The sequence below is a fragment of the Primulina huaijiensis genome, chromosome 15 (assembly GCF_012295235.1).
Source record: "Primulina huaijiensis isolate GDHJ02 chromosome 15, ASM1229523v2, whole genome shotgun sequence".
NCBI classification, from domain to species: domain Eukaryota; kingdom Viridiplantae; phylum Streptophyta; class Magnoliopsida; order Lamiales; family Gesneriaceae; genus Primulina; species Primulina huaijiensis.
Window position 1 is genome coordinate 7,339,137 of NC_133320.1, and position 15,701 is coordinate 7,354,837.

Consider the following 15,701-nt stretch of genomic DNA (forward strand, 5'->3'; position numbering starts at 1 on the left):
TATCACGGATCGTATTTGTGAGACGGATATTTTATTTGGATCATCCATGAAAAAATATTACTTTTTATGCTAAGAGTATTACTTTATATTGTGAATACGGATAGGATTGACCCGTCTCACAGATTAAGATCCGTGAGACGGTCTCACATGAGTCCCACTCTAGAACTTTTATTAAACTTGGTTTAATGTGTTTTATAATATATGCATTCAAGTAAAATATTAAAATGAAAAATTTATAACAGTCACTAGTCATAAAAAACGTGAATCCATAATACGGCTACTAAATTAATCTTATTCGATAAATTTATATATCATTAAAAGTTAGTAAAATCATGTCATACTTATATGACAGAAAATATCTAAAAGGAATGAAGCGTTAGGAAAATGCAAAAAGAAAATATCAATCCAGCAGGGTAAAAACAAAGCAGCAGCCTAGAAAATAAGGTGTATTTGTCGTTTTGGTTGAATATTTCTGGTTTCGCGGCCAATATGGAGATGGAATCTCCACCTCACTACACTACACAATACTTGAAAAAGATGTGCAATTCATTCGAATTCGAGACGTTCCAATATTTGGATAGAATCTCCACCTCATGACACATTTCTTGATATTCACCCACAGAAAAAGATCATAACTAAATAAACGAACCATGTCCCAGAGTCATCATAACTTGCTTCTTCACAAGAGCCGCTTCTTATCGGTCGGTTTAAGGATCTGAAACGAGCACATCAAACTCTCATCGACACTCATCATAGCACCAGCATTATCGAATTCCCCACAATAGTTCGGAGCTGAGAATACAGTCACCAGTTTCCTTTCTGCGAAAAATTCATATCCATCTTCTACGACCTGATCAACAAACTATCCAGTTAACTCAGAGATACGAGCTTATGAATGAAAAATAAGTCTTTCGAAAAACTAATACCTGATGAGCACGACAAACAAGATCCATATCTTGTTGTGACAAAAATTCAGCCACCTTATCGGGACCAAATGTGTACGAGACTCCCCTATCGTTCATCCCCCAACCTCTAATTTCTCTACAAGGATCGGACCATAGTAAATCACAAAGTAAACCAGTGTCCGGAACATCAGTTGGACGCAGTAAATTCCTTATTTGATCCAAGTTTGTTAGGTCTGGAGAAAGACCACCATGCATGCAAAGTATTTTCTCATCTACAAGAGCTGCCACAGGAAGGCAGTTGAAACACTCGGTAAAAACTTTCCATAGTTTAACATTGAATCGGCGTTTACATTCATCATAGAATCCATATATCCTGTTAATAGAGGCACACTCATGATTTCCTCGTAAAAGAAAGAAATTCTCTGGATATTTTATTTTATAAGCAAGGAGCAGGCAGATTGTTTCCAAACTTTGTTTCCCACGATCGACATAATCCCCCAAGAACAAATAATTGGCCTCTGGAGGAAATCCCCCATATTCAAAAAGCCTTAAAAGATCTCCATATTGTCCATGAATATCACCTGGAATCCAAAAAAATCCATACCATCAAACTACCTTTACAAGTGCATGGAAGACCACAGAACAAGAGAAAAAACAACTACAACATCAGAGAATCACGAGTTCCTTTGATCAACACAAAATGATACTTTTCTATTCCCATCCTCAACTAAGTACACATCCAAACAAAATTACTAAAGCGACCAACTTACTCTAATCTTGTACAACTTCATGCATAACCATCAATGCATTTCTTTGCCCAGGTGCAACACAAAGCTAACATGGTTCAGTGTTATTAAAGGCACAGCGAAGGCACAAGGGGCAATGCGAGACCTGTTAAACTGGGGAGCAAGGTGGGACATATCAAATCTTGCCGAGAAAGGAGAGAGCTAACGTATAAGTTTTTTCCTGCAGGGGATAGAATTTTTAGGCCATCCATCATAATGAAAACTACCAAGATTCTGATTATTTTTCTAGTTATTTTGCTTTGTGAGTAAACTATAGAAACCCCATAGGGGCAAAAGACATACCACGTCGAACAAACTTCCAATAGCCGTGCTGTCACCACTCACCAATTACCATATACCTCCAGATTCCACAGTAACATAATGTGCGAAGTAATATGTTCATCAAATATTGATGATACAGATGGACTCAAAACCAAAAAACTTTCCTGTACGTATATGCAAGTAAGCAAAACAAAGAAAAAAGCATTCGGAAAAACACACCATGCATCAAATTTTATTTTTGCACAATAATTAGTACTCTGAATAGTAATCCCAGCTCAACTGAATATTTACATACATTATTTTTACAAAAGACGAAGCTCCAGTATTCCTCGTCCTATCAAAAAATAAAAAAATAAATAATTTTCCAAAGAAAAAGTCCACAATTTGACACACCCCCAGGAGATTGATCACACCCCTACAACAAATAAACCAATCTCATAATCATATCACCTCATCATCAGGTCAAACACACAAAAATCCTAAATATATCATAGACACCGTTCAAGAAGACGAGATAGATGGAATTTTAATATCGTACCGCAAATCTTGATAGGGGCTTCGAGCTCAAGAAGATTGGGTTGGGAGAGAAAGATTTCACGCGACACGGTACATAAAGATCGGATCTCATTCTCCGACAGCTGCACCTGACGCACAGTCCTGGCGTTCCGAAACTCCAACAGGCGATTGATGATGTCATCCAAAACGGCGGGCTCTATTTCCTGCCCATTAGCCGCCGTCGCCGCCATTTCTAGGGTTTCAACCCTTTAAATCCAGACACCGGAAACGAACAAACCCCAAAAAATAAAATCTAGTTTTTTCAATGTAGGATGCAACCTCGGCGAGTGTCTTTAATAACAAAACAACTTCTAAAAAAAATGACAATAAAAAATAAGACAAAAACAATTATTATTATTTTAATAATCGTTTGATTCGTGTGACGAAATGATATGAAGATATAATACGAGTGATAAACACGAGATAATTAAATCGTAACCAGATGTAATATGAGTGATAAAAAAATTTATTAATATAAAAAATTGATGTCATATGATGTTTTGTATATATATTATGTGGTTTGATTGATTGTTGATTCAACTATTTATATTTATTTTATCAAATATAATAAAACATAAAATATAATAAAACATAAAAAAGTATCTAAAATTTACTAAATTAATTTAATCTAGTAAATATGAGGTACGGTTGTGTGGATGAGATAAAATATGTTTGATATGATTTTAAAATGCTAGATTAGTTTAGTGAATGATATCTTAATCATCAAAATACTAATATTATGTGGTGATAAATAATATGTTTTTTTAATAATTAAATATCAATAAAAGTATTTTACTATAACTAACTTCATTTAATATATTTAAAAAATAAGTTTAAAATTTATTTTAATCATTGCATAAAAGTATTTTAGAAGTTATAAAAAAATATTTTTTCTTTGCATTTAATCGATAAAATATAAATATATAAAAAAAATTAGCTCCATTGTAGAGTTGCATTATATTATTTATTTGTGTCGCTAGATTGCACAAACGAATTGACATATTTTAAAAATATATCATGGACAAAAAATTGATATTCAGTTAACCAAATAATCCTAAATTTGGATAGAAAATAATGCGTATTACATAAGTTTGTTAAAATAGATGTCCAACGAGTCAACTTATAACTTAGGTTTTACTGATTTTTATGTAAAATTAATCTTTATTTTAACAATATTTTACGGTTTTATACAATTATAACATTTATTTTATCAGTATATCAATGCAAACTGCATAAATAAAGCCCTTAAATATATTATAGGTACAATGAGGTCTGCATCTTTGATGTAAATGTCATGTTTCATTAGTAAGGGCATGAGATGTCAATTTATACAGATGAGTAATCATTTGATGATGCACTGAACAACTTTCTTTCAGACTGTCCAAGTGATTATAACTTATCGAGTGAAGTAGTTTGTAGTTATGGTTGTACATCATTAATCTTTTGACCCGGTATAACGTAGATGCTCTAAGTACTAGCATGTACTTTGATCTATTTACCGACTCCATTGAGGGTCATAAATTGACGAGATTGAGTGTAGTTTCGAAATACGTTGGACCCAATACATTGTAGTCGGGGATTCACCGTTTGCTTACGGGTGGAGATATCTTATGTTCTCTGATGAGTTAATGGTGCAAGGAGTCTCTGGCCAGATTAAGAAATGCGTTTTAGGAAAACATGTTTTCATAATTGCACATACGATGTCACTATTATTATTCAAAGATACATCACATCGTTATCAAATTCATAAACTACTCTCGATATATCATTGGATGCAAACTCGATCGGGATATATGAGTTGAATGAACTATACTGTACATTGACCATAATTTAAGGTTTTTGCAGACACTATTAGTGATACTTAAGAGATCATGTGACGATGCTACTAGATGTTCTTACCAAGATCTAATAGGTGCAATGAGACATGAGTTCTGACATTCTTGATCAAGGGGTTGATGAAAAGAATGAGGCTAATTAGGATAAACCCGAATAAGAATAAATGTTATTATCTGAAAATCACAAGAAGTTGTGAATCTACGGCTAGCTGTATCCGTGAACAATTGAAGGTCAGACAAGTATCAGATTTTGTGTTCTCATTTAGATAATCAAGTCCAAGGACTTGAATTTGGTGACTGTAGTTTGATGGAAATCAAACAGATTGTTTATAAAGAAGTTTATAAGTGGATTCCATGGATTGAAAGTTAACTTAACTGCTGATTAAGTTAGGAGAGTGGAACTGCATATTTTAGTGAAAAAGTTTACAAAACTGCCAACCGCAAAAAATAGAACATTGAAAATTTTGATTTTATATATATCATGCATGAACAAGATTTGAATTTGCATAACATACCACATGAGAATTTTAATTAATTAATAAAAATAAGAATCCTAATATCAGCGGGATCCTAATGTGATCATGAATCAAACCTAATAAATATTTCATTGAATGTCATACGAAATAATACAAGTTTTACACACAGATTTTGGCCAGACCAAAATTTTCTCCATCTTTTCTCACAATAATTTTCAGCAACCATCAAGTTTTTGAAGGAAAATTTCACGGCCCCTTCCATGGCCACATCACCTCAAGATATATGAAATTCCGGCTTTCCATTCTCGATGGAAAATTGTTTAAAATCTCTAGTGCGATCTAATCAAAGAATCCAATATCCGACCGTGTACTTGATTAGGCGTTCAAAAGAGAAAGATCCCTTCATAGGGATTTACAAGAAGGACCAACTCCGGTAATCTTGGACTGGTTTGATGTTCAATGCTAAATACGCAAAGGTAAACAGTTTTAAACACCATGTGGGTGTTTTAAATCATACGACGCTCAAATAACGTTTTGAAACTAAATTTTTTAAATTTCCTTTGCGCCTTAGATGTGAGAAAACAATACTCTAACAATGTTGTACGTATAAAACTATGTGACTGAGCAACACATTAATCATAGAGACGAAGTATTTGTTACTAACTAAATTAGATGGCTGTTTTCGAGACCTTGAAGTCGAGCTGTGCCAATGCTTCCGACCCGTAGCGAACCTAAAATAAAAACCGAAGTGTGAAAAGGAGGTATACACCTCTCTGATATTCAAATCAGAGAAAAATAATACGAGGAAGGTAGCTAATGCGCCACCCAAAAAGCAAAGTCGTGAATCCATAATGAAGTCATCAAACAGGTAAAGAACCATGTGAAGCCCACATATATTTGATAGGGTATCAAGTATATTTGGTAGGGGACCATAGGTGTACAACCACACGCCACCTTGAGTGAAGACTCACCCTCTTAGGGCTAGCCGCATAGAGACGAGATCTTCCATGGAGCGAGACAATATCTAGGAGCGAGCCCCTTGTTAATTTAATTGGTCACATGTTTGACACCTTAGCTTTTTCTCTCATTCCCAATTCCTTAGGACACTATACTCCTCAACACATCCACAAATCCTTAGCAAAATCCATGCTACTTAGCCCAACCTTAGCTCATCCATGCTCATTATCACATCCAACACCCCTTAGCACACATCTTGGCTCCCTTCATCATCAGCCACACTTCATTGTTCGTTTCCCTACATACCACACCACCTAGCTCACTTCCACCTATACGACACCATAGCCCATCTTCATCCTTGTTACCTTCTTTGGCTACAATCGCCATAACTCCAACTACTGCAACCACCGGCACACGTCTTAGCCCCTTGCCTCCAGTTACTTACCGCACATCGAACCCTTTGGCACACCTCTTACCCTTTGCCATCCAGCTCCTTATTACACCTACCATGTCTCGTCTCAACTACCTAGCCTAATGCACCGATTCTCTGGCCTGAACACAAGTTGGGTTTGGGCATGTGATGGGCTCACTTGCGGTTAGGATATCGTTTTTCTTCTTCTTGTTCTATTTTTTTTTAAAAAAATATGCATCCAATGAAACAAAAGGGATCTTGATTCTTGAGTCTCTCTGCTTTGAAATTGTTCCGAATAAATGATCATCATAGGTTCCTTGCTTTTCCTTTCTATTTTTTTTTAAAAAATAATAATAAATTTAAGTAAATCTATCAACTTGTATAACAGCACGCAAAATATACTAAAAGCTAGAAAACTAGACAGGTGGATGCGATGTAGAAAAGAAGATTCAGATGCCAGTAGAGTGCTTTCACAACCATGAGTGAATCCACGTCCAAAATCCAATCTCGAGAAGTGTAAATCCAGTTAACTGAATTAACAAAAGAAATAATACTACTAATAATCTAATATAGTGCTCAGGAATTGATTGGGATTGAGTCCTAGCTATTTTGCTTGTTTTGAATCAATTTTATAGCCATGATTTGATTAGTGTGTGACCATCATGTCCACAGACCACACACATACAACATATGTTAACTTGGTTAAGTTGTCAATGCGATGCCCCTTATTATAACTATAATTTTTAAAATTGTACCAGAAAAAATAATTTAAAATACTTAAATAAATCTCATAGCCTATGAAAATTTCGGATTTATCTCTCCGTAAATAGAAGATACCATAAATTTAAAATATCTGTAAAAAAAATGACTGACACAACTGTATTCATATACGATCACACACAAGTGTAATTCATGCACAAAACAACAATTTATAAGCATAAATTCAAATAAAGTCGTAAGGCTCAAAATAACATAAACTAAATCCAAACAAGCCACGAAAACTCCAAATAATCGTACAGATATACGATACATCTGGGGCAATTAAAAAGTAGGAGTGAGAGAGAAAAAATTTAAAAAACAAGGACTCTGACTTTTTTTTAAGAAACAAGGAGTTGACTTTTGATTATTATATTAACTGCAATTAAAATCTTAAACTTAATTAATTCTCATCATTTTTTTCTTCTCGGTCGACACACATATTTCCCCAATTAAAATTTACGAGTCATCTACCCTTTTTTCTCCAAATCGGGATCTGTCGAATCAAAATCAATTTAGTCGACCAAAAATCTACTTTGAGAAAAAATAAGAGTCCACCCAGAAGAATTGGTCGACCAAAATTAAGTTGGTCGACCAAGTATTATGGGTGTCTTGGTCGACCAAAATTTTGTTGGTCGACCAAGAATTCATCTTGGTCGACCAAAAGAATTCTTGGTCGACCAAAATTTTTTTGGTCGACCAAGATGAATTCTTGGTCGACCAAACCAAAAAGAAATTCTTCTTGGTCAACTAATTTTGGTTGACCAAGAAGAATCCATAAATTATGTTATGTTTATTTTTTTTATTATTATTTCATCTTGGTCGACCAAACCAAGAAGAAATTTTTTTTGGTAAACTAATTTTGGTTGACTAAGAAAATCCACAATTATGTCAGGTTTGTTTGTTTTTTTAATCATTATTATTAATTTTTGTCTATTCTAATTATCTTATTCTCTTAATTTTTGTTGAATTTTGTAGGATATACCTTTGGGTCGACCCAAAAGCAAAGAAACAAGGTCGATCCAAAAACAACAAGGTCTACTTTGTGTCGACCCAGCTAAATATGTGATTCATATGTTAAAACATGTAATATTATATAACATACTTGTGAAATTGTGATTCATATGTTAAAACATGTAACATAGTTGTGAAATTGTGATTCATATATTAAAACAACATGTAACATAGTTGGTTATGAAATTGTGATTCATATGTTAAAACATGTAGCATAGTTGTGAAATTGTGATTCATATGTTAAAACAAAATGTAACATAGTTGGTTGTGAAATTGTGATTCATATGTTAAAACATGTAGCATAGTTGTGAAATTGTGATTCGTATGTTAAAATATATAATATAATGTGAAATTGTGATTCATATGTTAAAACATATAACATAATTGTGAAATTGTAGCTCATATGTCAAAACACATGTAACATAGTTGTGAAATTGTGACTCATATGTCATAACATTATAAAACATACTTATGAAATTATATGATTCATATGTTGAAAACATGCAACATTGGTCAAAATTGTGTAATTATCCGTCAAAATTAAGTAATTATCGGTCATATTTGTCAAATATATAGATTTATATGTTAGAAAAATGGTCGATCCAAAAGCAACTTTGATCGACCCAAAATCAACATGGGTCGACCCAGAGATTAACATGGTCGACCAAAATATCAACATGGTCGACCCAGAAATAACCTGGCCGACCCAGAAATCAACATGATCGACCCCAACAACTGATCAACAAGCACTGAATCGACCCAAGTTGGGTCGATGTTGGATAGACCAAATTTTAGGTCTACCCAAGCAAAAACTTTGGTCGACGAAAGCTTAATCTACCCATTTATGGGTAGACCATAAGCTTGGGTAGACCAAGCTCTTTGGTCGACCAAGCTTTGGTCTACCCATTTTGGGTAGACCATAAGCTTAAATGGTTGGACCATAGTTTATGGTCTACCCATTTAGGTAGACCATAAACTATGGTCTACCCATAAATGGTATGGTCTACCCATAAATGGGTAGATGGTAGACCATATGGTCTACCCAAAATGGGTAGACCAAAGCTTGGTCGACCAAATATTTTTGGTCTACCAAACTCTTTGGTCGACCAAGAGGTAGACCAGGCTTACGATCTACTCAAAATGGGTAGACCAAAGCTTGTTCGACCAAAAATATACCCAAAATGGGTAGACTAAAGCTTGGTCGACCAAGCTCTTGGTCGGCTCTTGGTCGACCAAGCTTCAACCCCAGTTCTTGGTCGACCAAGCCCAAAGCTTGGTCGATCCAATATTTTGATCGACCAAGAACAAATCTTGGTCGACTCAAATAAAATGTTGGATAGATCAAAATTTTGGTCTACGGCTTGCCCGTCGACTCTTTCTTCTTCAAGCGAGTCGAAGAAACAGAAGCAATAAATCGAAATAAACGTTAATATTATCAGATTTTTGTCAGTCATTTGTTCGATTGAGTTTGTTTAGATTGGAAGGATCTGTATCNCATAAATTCAAATAAAGTCGTAAGGCTCAAAATAACATAAACTAAATCCAAACAAGCCACGAAAACTCCAAATAATCGTACAGATATACGATACATCTGGGGCAATTAAAAAGTAGGAGTGAGAGAGAAAAAATTTAAAAAACAAGGACTCTGACTTTTTTTTAAGAAACAAGGAGTTGACTTTTGATTATTATATTAACTGCAATTAAAATCTTAAACTTAATTAATTCTCATCATTTTTTTCTTCTCGGTCGACACACATATTTCCCCAATTAAAATTTACGAGTCATCTACCCTTTTTTCTCCAAATCGGGATCTGTCGAATCAAAATCAATTTAGTCGACCAAAAATCTACTTTGAGAAAAAATAAGAGTCCACCCAGAAGAATTGGTCGACCAAAATTAAGTTGGTCGACCAAGTATTATGGGTGTCTTGGTCGACCAAAATTTTGTTGGTCGACCAAGAATTCATCTTGGTCGACCAAAAGAATTCTTGGTCGACCAAAATTTTTTTGGTCGACCAAGATGAATTCTTGGTCGACCAAACCAAANTGTAGAAAATTAAAAGTATATTTACTAAATCAAATAAATAATTATTAAAAAAATAAAAAAATATACAACATAAATATTAAATTATAAAAATTTAGCATATAAATATACAATAAATTTTGTTCAAACATAGAATACNATTCTTCTTGGTCAACTAATTTTGGTTGACCAAGAAGAATCCATAAATTATGTTNTATAAAAATTTAGCATATAAATATACAATAAATTTTGTTCAAACATAGAATACATAAAAATATAGGTAATATTTTCAAAAAAAAAAAAGTTTTCGGGTCAACCCGTAATCCAACCCGAAACCCGTCTAACCTGACACTAACCCGAATCCGAAAAACCCCAATCCGAACTTGATTTTTTTCGTGTTGGGTCGTGTCGGGTTGACGAGTCGTGTTGCATTTTGACACCCCTACCTTTTACTTTAAATGGTAATTGTATGCATTTGCATACATTTTAGAATGTAACTTATTATTAGAAAGCGTAACTCATGTTCATTTAACTCGATTTTGTATTTTTTTTGTTCTCACGTGTTATTTTAATTGCATATATATTTTATAATGTTTAAATCCTCGATATTCAAAAATATATATTTTTAACACACTTTTTAAATTTATTATTTGACATAAATAGTTTTTTTACTATAATAACTCAATAATTATTTTAATTAAGTCAAATTATCAGATAATTAATTTCAGAGCCTTACAGTCAATGTGATTAACAGTTCATCTATGCTTCTTGGTCTGATTCATGATTATTAGTATAGATTGTTATTACTGCTGATACCCCGGGAAATATCCCGTATTACTCCGGGTCATCGCCGGTTAAGAACCCGGGCGATCAGGAGATCAGAGCAGCCTTGCTCCGTGTCCAGCAGGGGCCGAGTTCATCTATAATCCCGAGAGATTAGATCCCGAGCATTCGGGAGAAGGGAGCAGCAAGGGTAGAGTTCATCTATGATCTCGGGAGAATAGAGCCCGGGCATTTCAATACAGGTGTTGTGTTTTAGATTATAAGTATGGGGCACCATGACTTGATCATCATTAGGAGATTTTTTGGCGCATGAAAGAGTGATGTGACTCGATCGAAATAAGCATGGGAAGTCAAACTTAACAGTGTCAGTAAACAAAAGCATGGGCAGCCATCCCATCAGGAGTAGTAACTGGACACTGAAAACAAAGTTATCATTGCCTTCTATAAATATCAAGTTTTGTTTACTACTGAGGCATACATATATATTCTCTCGAAAACAAAATATTCACTATCTTCATAAAATATTGACTTGAGCGTCGGAGTAGCTACGCCGGAAAACCATCTGGCGCCTGCTAACGATCTCTGAACCCTTTCCTGAAAAAATATAATCCAACCCGGTGAAATTTCCCACATATCTCACACCCAATTCGCCCGATCGCATCATTGGCACCGTCTCCTGGGAAATGGTACAGTCTTGCGAAGGATGTCAACGTCATGATAATTTCTGCCACATCCTAGCTTCACATTTGCAACCAGTTCGAGCATTCTGCCCTTTGATCAATGGGACTGGATATTGTGGGGCCTTTCCCAGAAGCCCGAGCTCAGAAAAAATTCTTTCTAGTAGCCATGAACTACTTTCTAAATGGTTGGAAGCTGAGCCCTTGGCCAGGATTACGGAAGAAGAGGTAGTAAAATTCTTATGGAAGAACATAGTCTACAGATTTGGGCTACCCAAGAAGTTGATATCAGACAATTCAAAGGGCGAAAAATCATGTCCTGGTGCAAAGAAATGAAGATTACTCATTCATTCACCTCAATAGCATACCCACAAGCCAATGGGCAGACAGAGGTCACTAACCGGGTAATTGTGCAAGCTCTGAAAGCCAGATTGCAAGGCATAGGAAAATCTTGGGTGGAAGAAATACCCAGTGTTCTCTGGGCCTATCGAACCACCCTCCGGACTGCTACTAAAGAAACTCCATACAACCTGGTTTATGGGTCCGAAGCATTATTGCCAGTAAAGATCGGGCAGACCTCATCCAGAATTCAAAATTATCCGGAGTGAAATAATGAAGCTTGGACCTAGGAATTGGAATTGGTAGAAGAAAAAAGGGAAATAACAGCCATTCGAATGGAAGCTTATCGCATACGGGTCATATGAGCTTATAATCAAAAGGTGCGACCCCGAGAATTTCAAGTTGGTGATCTAGTTCTTAACAAAGCAAACACGGCTGGAGAGGTAGGAAAGCTAGAAGCCCGATGGAAAGGACCTTACAAAGTGATAAAAAAGACTCAGTTCAGGAGCATTTTATTTAGAGGATAATCAGGGTCGATATTTGAAAAAACCCTATAATATTTTTCATCTGAAAAAATATTATACTTAAAGTGTACTTGTTGTCTGAAATATTAATAAAGATGTTCTTCTCAAAAGCGTGCAAAGCATTGTATTTAAACTCGGGAGACATGAGGCCCCAACAATTTATCTAAACCCAGGAGACATGAGGCCCTGGTAATTTATTTAAACCTAGGAGGTATGAGGCCCTGGTAATTTATCTAAACTCGGGAGGCATGGAGCCCCAGTAATTTATCTAAACATGGAAGGCATGAGGCCCCGGTAATTTATTAAGTACAGAGGACAACGTATCCCGGCTACTTTTCAATACTTGGAAAAATTTCAAAGTTTTCAATGATTTCCCAAAGCGAGATTGATTAGGAGAGGCCTGGTTACTTCTCACGAATAAAAAAAATAGAACCTTATGAAATTTTCAGGGTGTTTTTGGCCTGAAGCTGATTGGTATGACGAAGACAAAAAAGTTGCAAAGAAGTGGTTTGTCATTAACAAAAGCCCGAAGGCTGGAAATACGGAAAAAAAAGCGAGAAGGAAAAATTACAATCCTACTTTACTCTATTCTACTTTGGCTTAGTTTTTCCTCAGTTTCCTTGTCCTCATTCCCCTCAGCTTCCTTGGGAAGAGACATTTTAGCTCGGGCAAAGGTGGGGAAACCCTCTCTGTCTTCCGGAAGAACCTCGGCCTCTTCAAATTGTTCCTGACATTTGTTGAAGCCAGTCCGGAAGAAAGAGTAGTGTTTGATCGAGCGCTTGTCGCTTTACCGAAAGCTTTAGCTGGCGGTAATGGTGCAACTCAAATATTTTAAACCGCACAGCATCTCAAGTACTACGGTTCGATCGCTCTACCAAGCAGGGACAATTATTGCACCCAACAATCTCCCTCCCAATAATTGCACTCTTTGCAATCAATGAGAATCGAACCCGTGACCTTGGCTCTGATACTAATTGTTTGACCGAGCGCTTGCCGCTTTACCAAAAGTTATAGCTGGTGGTAATTGTGCAACTCAAATCTTTTAAACCGCACAGCAGCTCAAGCACCACGGTTCGACCGCTCTACCAAGTAGGGACAATTATTGCACCCAACAAGTAAGCTTGATCCTCAACCGACACCTTAAAATTCTGAGGATTGAAGGAAAGAGGTCCGCCACCCGTCCTCGGATTGACGTTGGGTGATCAGGGCCGCCTCCGCCTCCAGGGTCCTAGCTCTATAGCTTTGCAACTCAGCGGACAGATTTTGGACTTGAGTTTCTGAGGCTGAGAGCTGAGTCTGTAGAGTGTCAGCCCGAGCGTTGGCAGCCTCGGTTTCCACCTGAGCCTGCTAAGATCTGCTTGAGCCACTGCCAGCTGCTGGTAGGCCACTTGTGAAGCAGTCCTCAGGCCGACGACTACATCCTTATGTAAGATCCGAGCTCTTTCCAGCTCACCCTGAACCCTCCGATGAAGTTCGTTGGCGACCCGAGCCCGGTTGGACTCTTTCTTTGCCATAGAAGCAACATCTTCGTACGCTGTAGGACCGAACGCTTGCCGCTTTATCGAAAGCTATAGCTTGTGATACTGGTGCAACTCAAATCTTTTAAACCGCACAGCAGCTCAAGCACCACGGTTCAATAGCTCTTCCAGAAGGGACAATTATTGCACCCAACAATCTCCCTCCCAATAATTGCATTCTATGCAATCAATGAGAATCGAACCCGTGACCATGGCTCTGATACCAATAGTAAGACCGAGCGCTTGCCGTTTTACCAAAATCTATAGCTGATGGTAATGATGCAACTCAAATCTTTTAAACAGCACAGCAGCTCAAGCACCACGGTTCGATCGCTCTTCCAGTAGGGATACTTATTGCACCCAACATAAGCTGCTATTAACATTTGAAGGCCCTGCACCAATTAATGAGTTAGAAGAATTACAAAGTAAAAAAACAACAAAANTTGGGGGGGGGGGGGGGGGGGGGGGGGGGGGGGGGGGGGGGGGGACTTACTGAAAGAGCCCGAGAGGTCCCCTCGAACAATTTCAGGTTATAGGGGACATGCCTTGCAAATGAGTCTCCTCAGCAGGAGAAAGCAAGCCCGTCACCAGTCGGAGACAAAGGTCCAACAGTTCCTGGCTTCGGGTGTAAGGCTCCTCAAGTTTGTAGCCACGAGGAATCTCAGGCTGGGTAAGAAGGCTGGGCAAGAAGCCGATCAAATATTTGGTAGGAAAAGAAGGGTGATGTAGAATAATCGACCTTTCCATCCCTTCAGTGAGGAAGGGATGCCATCAAGGAATCGACTCTTTAGCCGGGCACCAAAACGATAGATAAAGAAATAGTTTAGAACAAGAGGGTTAATAAGAAGGTTGTGCATTTTAAAAAAGATATAGGCCGAGGTCATGATTCAGAAAGAGCTCGGATGAAATTGGTTTATGGGGACCTCGAGGAAGTGAGCCACGTCAATATAAAAAGAAGGAAGGGAAAATCTGAGACCTCTACGTACCTGGTCTTTGAAGAAAGTAAAGAAACCCTTCGAAGGCTGATCAACCCGATCGGAGGGACCGAGGAGTTGGATTTTCACTACAACAAAAACGCTAAAAGACAACAGATTTTATCTGTTGTCGTATGTCATTTAAAACTGAACCGTTGTCATAGCTATCATATTGCGACGGTTTTTCAAATATCGTCGCTAAATAGTGAAAGTTTTTACCGTCAAATTAGCGACGGGTTTTGACTAAACCGTCGCTCATTAGCCACAGTTTAAGATATACCGTCGCTAAAATTGACGACAGATTGCGACGGCTTATAATTAGCGACGGTTTAGAGAAACACCGTCGCTAATTAACGACGATTTAGACATAATCAATCGTTAATTTTTTCAGTAAAATGAAAGTTTTTTTACTTTTATAATTTAATAAATCTACTAAAAAAGTTAACAATTTGACTAAGCTAACAATATTCATTATCTTAACTAATAATTAGAAATTTAACAAGAAATGAAGCGAAAAAACTTAATTTGAATCAAAACTAATATCGTCTAAGAGAGAAAAATTTATTGTAGATGTGAAGCGGTGTGGAGGAAAATGGATCGAAAACGTGAATATATATAGACAATTTGCGATGAATTTACTGTTGTTTATTAAACCGTCGCTAATATATTAGCGACTGTTATGAAAAAACGTCGCTATTAGCGACATTTGTTTCTTAAACCGCCGCTAATAGCGACGGTGTTTGTTTAAATCGTCACTATTTTAACAATTGCGACAGTTTTATTTTTTAAAATAGCGACAGTTAAGCAAAAACGTCGCTATTTAAAACCGTCGCTAAATATTCTCTAAAACCATCGATAATTAACAATGGTTCGCTAAAACCGTTGTCG

General features: G+C 36.6%; 1 protein-coding gene across 2 annotated transcripts; it reads right to left on the bottom strand.

Moving 5' to 3' along the window:
* Positions 1–414: 414 nt before the first annotated feature.
* Positions 415–2,820, bottom strand: LOC140959945 (serine/threonine-protein phosphatase PP1 isozyme 2-like). 2 transcript variants are annotated; one of them, XM_073418005.1, is made up of 4 exons: positions 2,511–2,820; positions 1,797–1,871; positions 927–1,486; positions 415–850 (listed from the first exon to the last, which is right to left on the bottom strand). In XM_073418005.1, exons 1-4 carry the CDS (start codon positions 2,716–2,718, stop codon positions 680–682), a joined length of 1,014 nt encoding a protein of 337 aa, XP_073274106.1. In that variant the 5' UTR covers positions 2,719–2,820; the 3' UTR covers positions 415–679. The 2 variants fall into 2 exon arrangements, with proteins under 2 accessions (XP_073274106.1, XP_073274107.1); XM_073418006.1 differs by lacking the exon at positions 1,797–1,871 and having other exon boundaries at positions 2,511–2,813.
* Between the last annotated feature and the right edge of the window lie 12,881 nt (positions 2,821–15,701).

What these genes read in the sequence shown, in the direction of transcription:
- LOC140959945 (XM_073418005.1), bottom strand. Translation starts at nt 2,718, where the DNA reads ATGGCGGCGACGGCGGCTAATGGGCAGGAAATAGAGCCCGCCGTTTTG. An exon ending in AGCCCCTATCAAGATTTGCG is followed by an intron (nt 1,872 to 2,510) that starts GTACGATATTAA and finishes TATCCCCTGCAG; the next exon opens with GAAAAAACTTATACGTTAGC. An exon ending in CTTGCTCCCCAGTTTAACAG is followed by an intron (nt 1,487 to 1,796) that starts GTCTCGCATTGC and finishes TTTGGATTCCAG; the next exon opens with GTGATATTCATGGACAATAT.